The sequence below is a fragment of the Sceloporus occidentalis genome, unplaced genomic scaffold (assembly GCF_023333645.1).
Source record: "Sceloporus occidentalis isolate IW3139 unplaced genomic scaffold, rSceOcc1.0.p SCAF_1, whole genome shotgun sequence".
In the NCBI taxonomy this organism is placed as follows: Eukaryota; Metazoa; Chordata; class Lepidosauria; order Squamata; family Phrynosomatidae; genus Sceloporus; species Sceloporus occidentalis.
In genome coordinates, this window is record NW_028316981.1 from 202,435,024 (window position 1) to 202,450,660 (window position 15,637).

The window sequence follows — 15,637 nt, forward strand, 5'->3', positions numbered from 1 at the left end:
CACAACTCAAACTGCATTAAGAAACCGATGGATCCTTCCCAACTGACAGATCCTAGCACACTACTGGTCAAAGACACTGTGCAGCTGCTCCACCTTATCCTTGTTAAGGATCTTTTGGTAGTAAGAAAAAAGACACATGAATCTATGGGAAAACATAGTAGATTTGACTAGATTCCCCTTGCCCCAAGTAAGATTCCCCAAATTAGGAAAAATGACTGTCCAGTAAAAGATTAGTCCAGAAACACCTAAGAGCCTTTAGGAAGATTTCTCATACTTTCCAGTTTCCATCCCCGGAAGCTTTCCATCCCCGGAGGCATAAGATTATACTAGCATAAAACCAGTATGCATTTGTGGTATGCTCTAGGGATGTAATTCTTTGCTCATTTTCTTCCTCAAGAAAGCGCAATGTGATTTTAGTATGTTTCTTCCCGCTGAAAGCAACACAGAGCTCTGGACTTTGTACAGAAACTGTGCAAAGAAAACAGAATTTCCTTCATAGGAAATAGCCTTTTCTGCATAGAAAACTATTTTTGCACTGAAAATCCTGTGTCATGCGCAGAAAATACTGTTTCCTGGGCAAAACAACCATATGCAAAATTGGCACAGAAGAAGTCCCAAACTGTGAAGATTGTCTTCAGTCCAGGATTCATCTCATCACAGATTCTTGACACTTGAGGGAAATGTTTTTTAACCATTTTTTCAAATATTTCCCAATATTTTTCTATCCTTAGTGTCCCCTGGGGCTTCTGCAACTTTGTGTTTGTTCCTCTGGGGAAGAAAGTCACACAGCGGATACTAGTGAGGCCAAAAAAAAAATCAAGTTAATGATTAGAGCATAGGGATTTTGATACTTTACTGACATGGGGCTAAAGTTTGGTGCTTCAACAAACCCTCATTTAACTTGACACTGATTGCTATATTGTAGATTAAAAGAAGTTAATTCAGGGTTTAATGTTTCACCAACTTGAGCACTGCCTTGTCACTTGTGTTTGTTCTGCAAGGATTAACAATGTGCAGGCGTTGTGACAGCACACAACATGTGATCGAACCAATGCAAAATAATCTTCACATATGCCAAATAAGTGGTAATGATAAGATTCCTAAGGCAACCTTACTACATAATACAAAAAGAATAAATGCAATTAATTTTTTCCCATTTTAAAAGGTAGGGCATAAGGGAGGGTTTTAAGTAGAGAAGTGTTTTTCTTTTCCACTGTTTTCTCACCCAAAAGCTCTCTCCTCTAAACTGCAGGCAAATGTCCGTTTTCCACACCACTAGGGCAGAAGAAGTGAAGAAAAAGTGAACAGGGAATGAGTTATCCACACACACCACAACTTTTCCACTCAAATGTCCACCTCATTTCTATTTCCTTTTAGAAAGATATCAGGGTTCTGTTATAACATAACCATTATAGGAAAACACATGGTAAGATGCAGCTAAGCCCTAAACATTACAGTTGCTAAAGAATACAGGTATTTTTTGTATGACTCCTATACTTTTGTAAAATTTACAATAACAAAGAAGTCATGCAGAAAGTCCAATGCAAAGACATTTTCTATTATTTCTGTGATCTTTTTAAAAGAGATTAAAGGGGAAATATACAGAAATGAATTGTTTCTAAAAGCAAGTATATAATTAACCTAAATTGCCTTAATTGTTTGTTTCTCAATGATAATTATTAAATGCATTAGTTTTAAATACAAAAAATTCACATGGAGATAAGAGTATCATAATTATCTCCTAACAGCTTAAGAAAAAAGAGTAAAGCTTCGATATTTCAAATATATGCCGCCCTTCATTTCTCAAATTCAGAATACATTTTAATAAATAATGTTTTTAGTATTAGATACTGTAATGCAATTAAATAATTTGTACTATTAAAAAGATAGTTATTATGACAGATGTAGAGAGGAGGAATAGTAAACATTAATTTACTCCAGTCAATGGCAAGTGGGAAGTCATTTTAAATGGGTGATGGGGTAGGGACAAAGTTTTGTACAGTGGAACCTCACCATACGCGCGCTCGCCATACACGGCCTTGAGCATACGCGCTCAAGCCACGGCGCGCGCGTGGGGCGGAAGGGGCGGTGCGTCCCATTCAATTGAATGGGCGCACGCGCCCGTTGCGCCCTGTGAGCGCCTGCACCGCTGCGCACGAGCCCCATTGTTTACAATGGGGCTCGAGCATAGGTGGAAATCGCCATACGTGGCGGGATCCGGAACGGATCCCCCGCGTATGCCGAGGCTCCACTGTATTATGAATCTTTTTCATTTGTGACTGGGGTAGGGATAACCTTTTGTGTACTTCTTGTGCATTTGTTTGTTTTGTTTATATCGTTATGTGTTTTGTTTATGTGTATACTGTTTGTTTTACTTTTTACTTTTTAGTTCAGAGATGCCAGCCACAGATGCTGGCGAAACGTCAGTAATAAACTCTTCTAAAATGTGGCCACATTGCCCCCAAAAAACCACAAAAGCTATTATAACAATGTCACCAAGTCAAAAACTCCATGGGCAATTATGAAGTAGTTCTTCTTTCAGATCCTGGACTAAAATTATTTTAGGATCCTCTACTCAACATTTTCAGTGTAGTCTTATTACACAGTACATTCATGTTCTCTTTTTCGCTCTCTCACTCTTTTATGAACTTAACAATTTGGGGGAAACAAATACAACAGAAAGCAATATCATGAGCCTTTTCCTTGAGGCGTGGCTCCAGCTTTAAACGTATCTGCCCACTTGCAAGCATCCGTCTATCTTTGCCACCCTCGCATCGAGGCCCTATCTGAACAAATTTTCAGACGGTCTTTCAGGCTTCTCCCATGTCAGCAGGGTGTGGCAGGACATCCAAAGCCCCAAATACTCTCTCAGCCTAATTTGTACAGTGTGCTCTTGGGCTCCAGTCCATTATGGCACACAGTCATTAAAGGCTGAGATTTACTGACAGGTGTATGGATGAGTGGGTGGCTGGCAGAAAATGAGATCAGCCACAAATACAGCATAAGCACAAGAGGCAACTAAGTGCAGCAAAACTGGGTTTGGATGGAAACTAGGAAGGACCTATCCCTTCTCATACTGTGCATGTTGAAGACCAAGGGTGGGATTGTTATAAAAAAAATTAAAACTTTGTTGTGACATTTTTGCCCAAAGGATTCTGATTTCTTTCTCTTATAATTGAGGCCTCTTCTAACGTGAAGCAGAGAACCTAACCTGGGGTTTTCTTGGCAGGATTTGTTCAGAGGTTTGCCACTGCCTTCCCCTGGGGCTGAGAGCGAGTGACTTGCCCAAGATCACCCAGTGTGTTTCATGGTTGAACTGGGAATCGAACCTTGGTCTCCAGAGTCATAGTCCAACACTCAAATCACCACATCACATACATGCCCTTAAATCCCATGCTGGGAGAAAGACACATATATAATCAATTAGTTAGTTAAACAATACAGGGGATTAATGGACTCATTCTCCAGTCCCATTAGACAAATCTAATGGATTCTATCTATCTTTCTTTTTTTTTAATGATCACTTCCATGTGTCCTGACAATCAAGCCCCCAACCAAGGCACTTTGTCCTCAAGGAAGAAGTCAATAACCATCATGTGTCAATTATAAAAAAGCCTGAGAACATATCCCATGAGAAAGTTCCCTGCTGGATGTGTTACAGAGACCCTACTGAGCTGAATCACATCCACTGTTCAGCTTCCAACAGTGACAGCCTGAGTGAATTTGGAAACTCCACAAAAGAGCCTGAAGATAAACAGCCACACTCTGTTTGCATTAGATGTACAGAGCATGGAGTTTGAAAACCATCATGGATATACTATTAACAGATCAAACCTTTCCTTTTTTCTAAATCATCTTTAAAAATCATTTATGCTAGTGGCCATCAATACATTGCAAGTATTGCATTCAAGTGTGAAGAACTGCTTTGTTTTTACTGCCTAAATATGTCAGTTTGGGTGACCAGAAATGCAGCCGAACATGGGTCACATTTAGCAAAATGCCACTGGATTTCCATTTCAGCGACTGGCAATTAGGGTTTGGCTATGGCTACTTTGTGATTGAGTTTGAGGGTCAAACAGTCACTTGGGCTGCGTTTGCACTGCAGAAATAATCCATCTTGACAACATTTTAATTTAATGACTCAATGCTGTGGAACACTGGAAGCTGTAGTTCTGTGAGATATTTAGCCTTCTCTGTCAGAGAGCTCTGGTGTCACAATAAACTAATTTCCCAGAATTCCATAGCATCAAGTCATGGCAATTAAAGTGATGTCAACTAGGATTATTTCTGCTGTGTGGATGCAGGCCTGGTGTGAGTAAAGCTGACATTTGGCAAAGGGGCAGCTCATGAAATCAAAAAACCAAAGTAAACCTTGGGGATGCAGTTCCCAGAAAGCACTACGATGAAGCAAAGGTTAACACCTAAGAACCTAAGAGGAACACTCGTGGTTCAGACCAAAGACCTAATTGCTATTCAGGTTACACAGTCACCAATCAGTTATCTAGGGAAAGCCCACAGGACATGGTGGGAGAGCTATTTGAGTCAAAAGCAGCAGCACATGGCAGAGAGGCCTCACACAGAGGACCCAAAGTATAATAATGGGCTAAAGAGATGATCAACATGCATGCAGCTGAATGGTAGGATAGAATGATTCTCAAGGTGACTGATGTGACTGACTGGCCACGGGCTGGTACCATATTTATGCCATATTATCATCATCTTCACACAGTTGCTCTGATGACCTGTGAACCAACAATAGTCCATGGTCACCATTCTGAGCTGCACTGTGTGTGATATTTAATTTCTAAAGGGTTTGTTGTCGTTGTTAACTGCCTTTGAGATGTCCCTGACCCATGGCAACCTTGTGGATGAAGCACTTCCAAGGCTCCCTGTCCTCCACTGCTCTGCTCAGGTCCCATAACTTCACATACCTGTGTCCTCCCTAATGGAGTCCATCTCTCTTGACTTCTCTCCACCTTTCCTAGCATTGTCCTTTCTAATGATTCATGTCTTTTCATGATGTGGTCAAAGTACAACAGCCTCATTTTGATCATCTTGGCTTCCAGGGTGATGTCAGGCTTGATCTGTTCAAGAATCCACTTGGTTGTCTTTTTGGCCATCCACAGTATCCTCAGCACTCTTCCGCAGAACCACATCTCAAATGAATTTATTCTCTTCTTATCTGCTTTCTTCACTGTCCAGGTCTCCCATCCACATATGGTGATGGGGAATACAATGGATTGGATGATTCTAAATTTGTGCTCACTGCTCAGATTTCAACCACAATAGGGTTTCACAACTTCTACTCTAGACCAGTTCACAGACTGAAATCATCTGATGTTGTAGGCTAAGTAGATCTGAATTTGGTCAGAGCCTGGATTGGAGACTCTCAGGCAACCCTATGCTTGAAGTCCTATCAGTGAAGAAAACATGATCTAATGCAGTGATTCCCAAACTCTGGGCACACAGTTGACCAAGCTGGCTGAGGCTCCTGGGAGTTGAAGTCCAAAACATCTGGAGGACCAAAGTTTGGAAACCACTGAGCTAATGAAATAAGAGCCCTCTGCCCTTGTCCGTTGATTGATATGGTGCCCATTGGTCCAAATCCTTATTATCCATATAATTTTAGCAACAGGCAAAGGTCCTGCCATTTTATAGAGTCAAAGAATCCTAGAGTTGGAAGAGACCACAAGGGCCATCTAGTCCAATTTCCCCAGACGTTTAAAAAGGTCTACACAATTTTTTATGTGGCTACTGTTTGCTTTAATTCTGCCGTCTGCTCTAATAATGAGGGGTTTGAATCCTTATCAGAATGTGTTTGGTTGCAATGTTACATTTTCCAAGCCAGCGTGAGAACCTACTGAAGGGCAGGGTCGAAATCAAACAAACTTTCTGAGCCCTATTAAAAGTTTTATCTCTAACAGTCACTCTCCCTGATGGATGTGGACAGATAAAGGTCAGAAAGCGTAAGAGGGAAGTAAACTCTACATTTGCCCAAACACACTCTTATTACTTCCCATGCCCTAACTTTGAGCTGGAGAGGCAGCATGGTGTACTGTGACTTTGGAGACCAGAGTCTGATTCCACGCTTGGCCATGGAAACCCACTGGGTAATCTTGGGCAAGTCAGCCTGTCTCAGCCTCAGGGGAAGGCAATGGCAAACCTCCTCTGAACAAATCTTGCCAAGACAAACCCACAACAGTTTTGTCTTAGGGCCGCCATAAGTCAGAAACTACGTGAAGACACACAACACACACATTAGAGGAGAAGACATGCAGGCCTCCAGATACTGCTGGACTGCAAGTCCCATTAGCCCTAGCCCACATAGACAATGGTAAGTCACTCACTGCTAGATGTGTCTTTCTAGTTCCAGATCCTGTTCCATACAAGCCTCTGGGAAGCTGACAGACGAAGCAAATAACACACACACACCCCGCACTGATAGCATGGCGTAGTGGTTTGCGTTGGACAACGTCACAAATTCCAAAATGCATCAAGTCAAAGGCCTGTTACAGACTGCCAAAATAAAGCTGCTTCGGGTCTCTTTGGAGGTATGCTGTTTAAATGATGCATGCATCCTAAGGATCCGGAAGCTGCACCAAAGCTGCCCTCCAGTGCTTAGGAATGGACTGTGGCTTTGGCGCGACCTCCGGACTCTTAGGACCCATGCATCATTTAAACAGCATACCTCCAAAGAGACCCGAAGCAGCTTTATTTTGGCAGTCTGTAACAGGCCTAAGTTTTTAAAATGCCCATTCCTACCTACCTTCCCTGGCAATCCACAATACTGTGAACAAGAGGTTTATTATTATTTAGAAAAGGAATTAAGCCTCAAGTCCATGAAAGCGCTCAGGACAACTTGCAGCCAGCAGAAGAATTGAGCAACGAGAGCCAGCATGGTGTCATGGTTTGGCTGAACTATGTCTCTGGAGACCAGGGTTCGAATCCCAGCTCGGACATGGAAACCTACTGGGTGACCTCAGGCAAGCCACACTCTCTCAGCCTCAGAGGGAGACAACACCAAAGAAACTTGCCAAGAAAACCCCATCATAAGTCGGTTCGTCTTAGGGTCACCATAAGTCGGAAATGACTTGAAGGCACGCAGCCACTAAAACAAAAGATGCCTCCTCCATTCCTGTAAAGGTAATGTGTGAAACTTCATTTCTCTTTTCAAGAACTGGTAATTAGGGAGAAGTAGTACCTCTGCCATTATCAGATGAAAGGCAGATATAAATGCAACTCTTTCTTCCTACTTGGTTATCCTCAGAGCCATCAAGTCCAGTCCTACCAACATTTAATCATAAGTAAATCCCAGCTCGGCCATAGAAACCCACTCGGTGACAGGTGACACTCTCTCAGCCTCAGAGGATGGCGATGGCAAACCCCCTCTGAAGAAACTTGCCAAGAAAACCCCATGAGAGGTTCACCTTAGGGTCCCCTTCAGACAGAAACAACCTGAAGGCACACAACAACAAATTCGTATGTATCCATCTAGGTGAAACAGCACAGTGCAGTGATTCAAACCCCGGGAGACCAGGGTTCAAATCTCCCACTCAGTCATGGAAACCCACTGGGTGACCTTGTGCAAGTCACACTCTCTCAGCCTCAGAGGATGGCAATGGCAAAAACCCCTCTGAGGAATTGCCCAAGAAAACCCCACGAAAGGTTTGCTGTAAGTCAGAAAGGACAACCAGCTCTTCCACACTGGAGAACCAAAGTGGTTTGAGACCACTTTAACTGCCGGGGCTCCATGTTGTGGAATTCTGGGAGTTGTAGTTTGGTGAGGTAGGTCCAAAACGCAGGAATAACCCAGTTTGGGACTGCTTTAACTGCCCTGGCTCAATGCTAGGAAGTAATGGGAACTGTAGTTTTGCGAGACACTTAGTCTTCTCAGTCAGAGAGCTTTGGTGCCACGATAAACTACAACTCCCAGGATTCCCTAGCACTGAGCCAGGGCAGTTAAAGCAGTAGATTATTATTCCTACAGTGTGTTTTGCCATTCAGCCTGGTCTGCCAGAAGAAGTCCCCAAACTACAGATCCCAGGTTCGTGAGGTCGTGGCAGTCAAAGGGGTGCCAAAGTGGGTCATTCCTGCAGTGTGGGCATATCCAAGAATAAGAACAAGGGAGGCTGTTAGGGAAGGTTGAAAGCTGCCTCTTTCTGTGTGTCCGCCAGCAGTGCACTCTGCCCATGCTCAGGAGCTCTTCCTCCTGCCACTCACCCCGCTGCTCCTTGAGGGCCATGACGGAGGCGGCGTAGTGGGCCAGGTCGAAGAAGGGGAACATGGGCAGCCGGGAGAACCGCACAGGCACCTGCCCTAGCAGAGCCTCCATGGCTGCTCATGCGCATGCGCGGACCCGGCTGCTGCTGTTGCTTCTTCTTCTGATGGTGATGATGAAGGGAATGAAAAGCAGCCAAGGCGAACAGGAAAGCCACCGCTGCTGTCGTCGAGGGGGCGGGGCCACAGGGGAAGTCCCCGCCCCCTCCCCTTCAAGCCCCATCCGAGAACGGCTTAACCAAAAAAAAGGAGGAACAAATCGGCGGGGTTTTTTGTCCCCCACGAAGCGCCGTCGCCGGCGGCTAAGGTTGTGTGGCGTTTACGGGCAGAAATGGCTCCGCCCACTTCTGGCGTCACATGGAGGGAAATGAAGCGGATTGGTTGGACTCTTAGCCTCCGCCCCGCCCCCCCGCGCGCGCTGTGGGCGGGGCGAGGAGAACGAATTGTTTTTTTAACGGTCGTTGCTCCTCCCTCCCTATTGAATTGTGGGAGTTGTAGTTCGTTTGCGGCCTCTCCCCTCAGAGTTCTCGCAAAAAACTACAAATCCCAGAATACTATAGCCTTGAGGCATTTGAGTTCCAACTGCAAGGGGGAAAATGAGACAATAACACCGCTTTAAAACTGCTATGGTTTAATGCTGTGGAATCCTGGGAGCTGTAGTTTGTTGTGGCACCAGAACTCTCTGACAGAGAAGGCTAAATGTCTCACAAAACTACAAATCCCAGATTCCCATAGCATTGAGTCATGGCAGTTGAAGCAGTGTCGATCTGGATTATTTCTGCAGTACAGATGCAGAGCTGAGAGTTTTGTGAGACATTTAGCCTTCTCTGTCAGAGAGGCATGGTGCCATAATAAACTACAATTCCCAGGATTCCCTAGCACTGAGCCAGGGCAGTTAAAGTGGTCTCAAACTGAGTTATATCTGCAGTGCAGATGCAGCCTAAGAAGGCAGTGATTGTCATTGAGCCCTTTTAGGCCTCATCTACACTGCAGAAATAATCCAGTTTGAAACAGCTTCAACTGGCAGACTTTGTGTTTTGGACCTAAAAATTAAACTGATTAAACTACACAGTTTGTGTATTCCTAAAATAACACAAACTATGTAATTTAATCAGTTTAAATTTTAGGTGCAAAACACATGGCAGTGCAAATCCAGCCATGGCTGCTGAAGCTGTTTCAAACTGGATTATTTCTGCAGTGTAGACAGAATGCACTAGAGCTCTGTCATAAAGAATTCTAAGTACTGCATTGAACTACAAATCCCAGGATTCCTTAGGATGGAGCCAAGCTAATTGAAACTGGTGTGACACTGATGTAACCATGCTTTCCAAGCCCATTTTGCACTCCAGTGTGCACTGCAGACTCCAAAACAGCTTATAGTGCAAACATGTGCATGCCTTTTCTGTCAAAAGTCACACTGTTTGGACATACTTTTCCCCAGAACTTGTCTGGTTTATTTAAAAGGGGGAACAAGCCTAGTCCTTTGCTGCCTCTCAAACCCATGTTTCTCAAAATACATACTTTGGAGATCGAAAGCAAGGACAGGATTGACTGGAGATGCAATCCCGATTCATTTATTTTTGTAAGAACTGGGCATAAGACTAAGCAATTTGTTTCAGCATGAGCTTTCACAGGCAACAACCAACTTTGCAGAGGTGTCAGAGAACTACCTTTTCCTTTTCTTGTTATACAGGAACAGTAATACAGCTGTCTTTTTGAAAATCGCCTTTTATGTGAAAATTGCTTGCAGAAACTAGCAATGTATATCTCCTTGGTCGATATAATAACAATAAAATTATTTTTATCCTGCCTCTCCAAAATGATTGAGGTGGCTTATGTAAACAACATATAACAAAATAAGTCCCACTATCCTTCCATCGCTAAATCTGTCCCTTCCAGGAGGATTTGAATAATACAAAATACATTTAAAGTATGCTCTTCATTAATTCTGTAAGGTTTGCATTGTGGCAGGCTTTGGAAAATCAGCTTTCTTTACCATTGTAATTCTTCCTTTCCTCCTTCCATTATACTGTATAATCTCTGATAAATTCTTGGCCCGCAAGTATCAAATTACACCCAACACAGTTGTATGGGACCCTGAATATATATATATTCCCAAGCATTATAGAGACACACCATTATTTCCTTTGCAATACAGCTTTTTACCCACTGAGTGGCATCAAGTTCATGTCTAGAAAATGTCTAGGAAATTCAGACTGACTTCTAGTGTTCACAAACTGGCAGAAGAGGGAGACAAATCAGGCCAAATAATGATGAAGGAAGTGAAGTGTTACCCTGGGATCAAATTTACACTGCCAAGCAAACCTTTGAAAAGTTAATACTGTTTTAGAAATTAAGATAGGGAGATTCTGCAATACACTTTCTAGGAAATTGAGCAAACTGTCTGGGAGGAAAATGTAAACAGATTAAAAATAAATATACTATATGGTGGAACATTACAAAAAAAATTAGAAAAAAAGAGTGTAATCATTAAAGAAAGGAAAATATATCAGTAATAAACCAATTAGATGGAAAGAGGAAGTCAATTTTGTGTGGATGTGTTTTTAGTTTAGATATTATAGATTGGATGTTCGGTTGTCTAGGTGTGGGTAGGCGACTGTGTAAATTAATGTTGGTTATGTGTTATATTGTTATACGTTTAATAAAAGATTAAGATTCAAAAAAGAAAAGAAAAGTTACTTTGATGGTCTGCAACTTCCCCATAATTTATCTGATAATACGTGGCAAGATATGCTAAAAGCTCATTTTAGATCCACAAAAGCCATACTTTTCTATTGGTATCATATGCCCTCACGTAATTTCCGATTTATGGTGACCCTGCGTGTTCTTGTTTTTTGGAAGATTTGTTTGGGGGGAGTTTGTCTTTGCCATCCTCTGAGGCTGAGAGAGTGTGAGTTGCCCAAGGTCAACCAGTGGGTTTCCATGACTGAGCAGGGATTCGAACCCTGGTCACAAGAGCTGTAGTCCAACACTCAAACCACTACACCATGCCAGGTCTCTCAGTACTTTTCTACACAGTGTACAGTCCTCTATCCCTATCCACAGCATGAAAATATTTTAAACGTATATAAATTCCAAAAAGCAAACCTTGATTTTGCCATTTGATATAAGGGACCCCATTTTACTATGCCATTGTATATACTGTAATGAGCCTTGAGCATCCACAGATTTTGGTCTCCCCTGGGGAATCCTGGAACCAAACCCCAGCGGATACCAAGGTCCCACTGTCATATAGTCCAGCAGTATCCAACAGCAGAACGTCAGGCTTTAAATCTGATCTGTTCACCTCCAGGCACCTTAGACTTGTGGATCAAGCCCAGATATGAAACATATTCACAGTCATGGAATACAGACTCATTAGGCAATACCTGGAAGGGTTTAATCTCCATCCCTTTTTATAGGCAGGCACATTTGTTGGTTTTTATCAGCGTGTGGCAGTTTCCCAGAAGCACTTCCACTAAGGGATCCACTGCCTACTATTTGCTTTAGTACCTTCACCACTTATATCACCAGGTCAGGGGTCTTACAGTGGTTTGAAACGAAGGCGCCTAATTGCTTGAAATAAGCCGTTTGAGGGATTCCATAAGCATTGAAGAGATGAACCAGTTCTTTTTTTTTAACAATAATTTTTATTAAAAAAAGAGAAAATGAAAAATGAAAATTGATTATAGAACATAACATCCATTGTTCTCTTCAATTTGTAAAATATACAAGATATTGTATTATTACATTATTAATATACCAACTTATATTCCCCCTCACCAATAATTGAAGTTGCTAAAAGCCTGAGCTATCTGATTTGATCATTTACCCTTGCTTATTTATCATCCATTAATTTCAACTCATAATGCCAGATCATAATAAGTTACACCTGTACTTCTACTTTCTCTATTATTTTTCTTTTGACATTTATATGCTTAAATCTATGAGGCGTTACAAACCGCCGCTTTGCGGCGGTCTCCCGGCACTGCTGTTTGCTCCGTGAGGGAGCCGCCGCAGCCAAACCGCGCGGCTCCCTTACGGAGCAAAAAAGAAGCTCCAAAATGGAGCTTCTTCTGGCAGCGCGCTAATGATGCCGCGAGGCGCCAATGGCGCACTCGCGGCGTCATTAGCACCGCACAACGTGCCGATGCACAGCGTCCGTTACGTCAAGATGGCGGCGGCCGTGTGGAACGTCTGGAAGAGACGCCCCTTTTTTAAACTGGGACGTCCTGAGGACGTCCCAAGTGGCGGTTTCTAACCTGCCTATATGTCACATATTGTGGTGTATCTGAATTCTAACAAATCTTTCTGATCCACTTTTTCCCTTCACTTCTTTTCCCTTTTGAATATCACATTCTCTATATTAATTTCATACATTTATATTTTTCAGATAGTCTAGTCTTTTTCAAAATGATCTATCATTTTTCCTTGAATGTTTCTTGATAATCTATCCAACTCTTTTATTTAATTTAGTTTGATGATCCATTCCTCAACTGTCAGTTTGTTGTAGCTTCCATGTCTGTGCATAAAGCAGCCTTGCTGCCGTTATCATATAAAGTATAATTCTTGACTGGCACCTTTCTGTCTCTCCTTCTAATATCAATGTCATCTTCAGAAGAAAAAGTTCTATTTTTAGTGGTATTTTTCAATATTTTCAACGTCAAGTGACTTATTTTCTTCAGAGATGAGCCACTTCTGAGGCTTGGGGAGCTGCAAAGGCACCTACCCTGAGCTGTTTAGAGCTGCTGCTAAATTTGCAACAGTACTGAAGAAACTATTCTGCCCTTTTAAAACGAGGCACATACATCCAGCACACTTTGTTTCCAAATGGAATGGCACTTCTGGGAGTGAAATTCCACTTGCTAAAAAGGTGTGGGAAAGCATGGACCTAATTTTAAAAGAAAACCCATTTCTCCCTATCAATACTACCCCACAAATTTAATGGGGGTGGAATGTAGTGTCCAGGCCATGTAATGCCCACTTGGGTTGTTAGGTCAGGGTTATCCCAAGCCCTGAGCTTTTAAGGCCAAAATGTGAGACCTAGGGACAGCCCTTTGTGATGTCACATCAAGCAGACCTTGGTGATGCTTAGAGGATGCTGCTGCAAGTGGCAGCTGCTGATGATGCCACTGAGCATGAGATATTCACTACAGTTCCACAAAGCATGCTATTTAAATAAATAAACAAACAAACACTGAGTCTAACAAATGTAGGCCTCATTCCCACTACCTAAAAAACTGGTTTAAATGGCTATGGTTCGCACTTGAACCGAATCGCTGAAGCAATTCGGAGAGGGGGGCCACGTGTTAGGCTCATTTAACCTGCGTCTTTTTCATGCTGATTTTTTCCACGTCTTTTTGGATAAATCGATTCCACGGAAGTATGAACCAGATGCAGATCAGAATTGATTTAAATTTTCAGCTGTCATGGCCCCATGCTATGGAATCCTGGGAATTGTAGTTTGTTGTAGAACCAGAGCTCTCTGACAGAGATGGCCAAATATTTCATAAAACTACAAATCCCAGAATTCCAGAGCACTGAGCCATGGCAGTACAAACGGCACCAAACTGTATTATTTCAGCAGTGCAGATTCAGCCCTAGAAAGTCAAAACAGTTTGATTTTTCCTTGAATGTTTCTTTGAGCCATGGCAATAAAAACAGCACCAAACTATTATTTCGGCAGTGCAGATTCAGCCTAGAAAGACAAAACAGTTTAGCTCTTTCCATTCACCTTGTAAATTGCCATTTGGATTTACCAATGCTCCTGATACATGTTTCCAAAATTCTCTATCTAGACAATGAAAGCATCTGCAAGCACACATCACACTTCCTTTTAAGGTTGTTTTTGTCTTAAAACTGCCAGATTTTATATTCATTCTTTTAAAACTGAAAATAGGTATTTGGGAGGCTCTTTCATTATGTGTCCCATATGTATAATAAATCTCTCTCAGTTTACCCTATGTCTTATATCAAGATTTATCAAGCCAGGTTTTTTTTTATTATTTCAGTCCTTATCACTATTAACCATAGCCTCAATTAAATTGTCAAATCTCTCAGTAGGTTTAGTTGCTGGAAAACAAAGGTTCTGTGTTTTGTTCCCTTCCTAGCCCCAATTATCAATAATTCAAATTTTAACCATTAAAAGGGTACTAGAGTTAAACTGGCTGACTAGGAGCCAGTTTATTGCCAGCCAGGTTGTCTGTAGAATAGGAATAGGTGAGCTGGGCATGGAAGCAAGGTCAAGCAGAGTTGGAGAGCTGTGAAAGGACAAAGATAGCACTGTTGAAAGATTATTTATGGGGTTTTTCAAATGGTGAAAATAATCCTGGGGGCCATTCACACTACCGTATAACCCAGTTTTCACCCTGGATTAAAAGTGGGGTGTTGCTACCAGCGCTAGGTTTTACACACCCGGATCGAGGTTTTGCACTACTGTTCAGGTGCAAATCCACCTCGGTGCGGGTTTTCCAAAACCAGGATATTTCCCGTTTCTTAGAATTGGTAGAAACTGGGTTGAATCTTTATTGCTCAGATGCATTTCAAATGCATCCGATTAAAACCCCACTTAACCCGGGATAATTGATCTTGCAGGTATTTCTGGGTTTTCCTGAAAGATTCTCATTGTCAGCTCTGTGAACAACCAAGGCAAACAGACCCGGGATAAATCAGGATAAAACTCTGCATGCCTTGAACAAGTTTGGAATAAATTTGTGTTATTGAATCCATCTTTATTCGCAGTGCTGTCACGTATGAGCAACAGAATTTGCAGGGATGCAGTTCTATTTAAAAAAAAATACTGTGGACAACAAGACTGGAATGCATGAGTGAGATTATTCAGATAGTTACACTAAAAAACAACAACATCTGAATGACCCCTATGAAATTGCAAGCAGCCTGTCCAGAACTGAAAGCTAACATGATCCAGGAAGTTTATATGGAGCACCTGTCACTTGCTTGATTTGTCCCATTTGTTCTTGTTGTTGTGCCTTCAAGTCGCCTCCGAATTATGGCAACCCTTGGCAAACCTATCACAGGGTTTTCTTGCCATGTTTCTTCAGCAGGGTTTGTCATTGCCATCCTCCGAGGCTGAGAGCATGTGACTGGCCCAAGGTCACCCAATGCAGTTCTATGGCCAAGTAGAGATTCAGACCCTATCCTCCAGTGTCATACTACCTTGTCACACGGGTGAAATCAGGCAAAATCGGGGGTTTACACAGTGATTATCCAGCGCAAAATGTGATATCGCAATTAAGATTTTCACACGACATCACCATTAAACAGGCAATAAGCAGCAAATCATTTGGGGGGAAATCCCAAAAATGATTTGTTGCTGTTTATTGCCTGGTTTTTTTTTTTT

General features: G+C 42.3%; 1 protein-coding gene across 1 annotated transcript in view; it reads right to left on the reverse strand.

Moving 5' to 3' along the window:
• The window catches only part of TMEM38B (transmembrane protein 38B), a 34,192-nt gene extending 25,608 nt beyond the window's left edge, over nt 1-8,584 (reverse strand). The window contains exon 1 of the mRNA XM_089488630.1: nt 8,221-8,584. Coding sequence (XP_089344756.1) covers nt 8,221-8,332 — 112 coding nt within the window. The 5' untranslated portion in view covers nt 8,333-8,584. The remainder of the gene's footprint in view (nt 1-8,220) is intronic.
• Between the last annotated feature and the right edge of the window lie 7,053 nt (nt 8,585-15,637).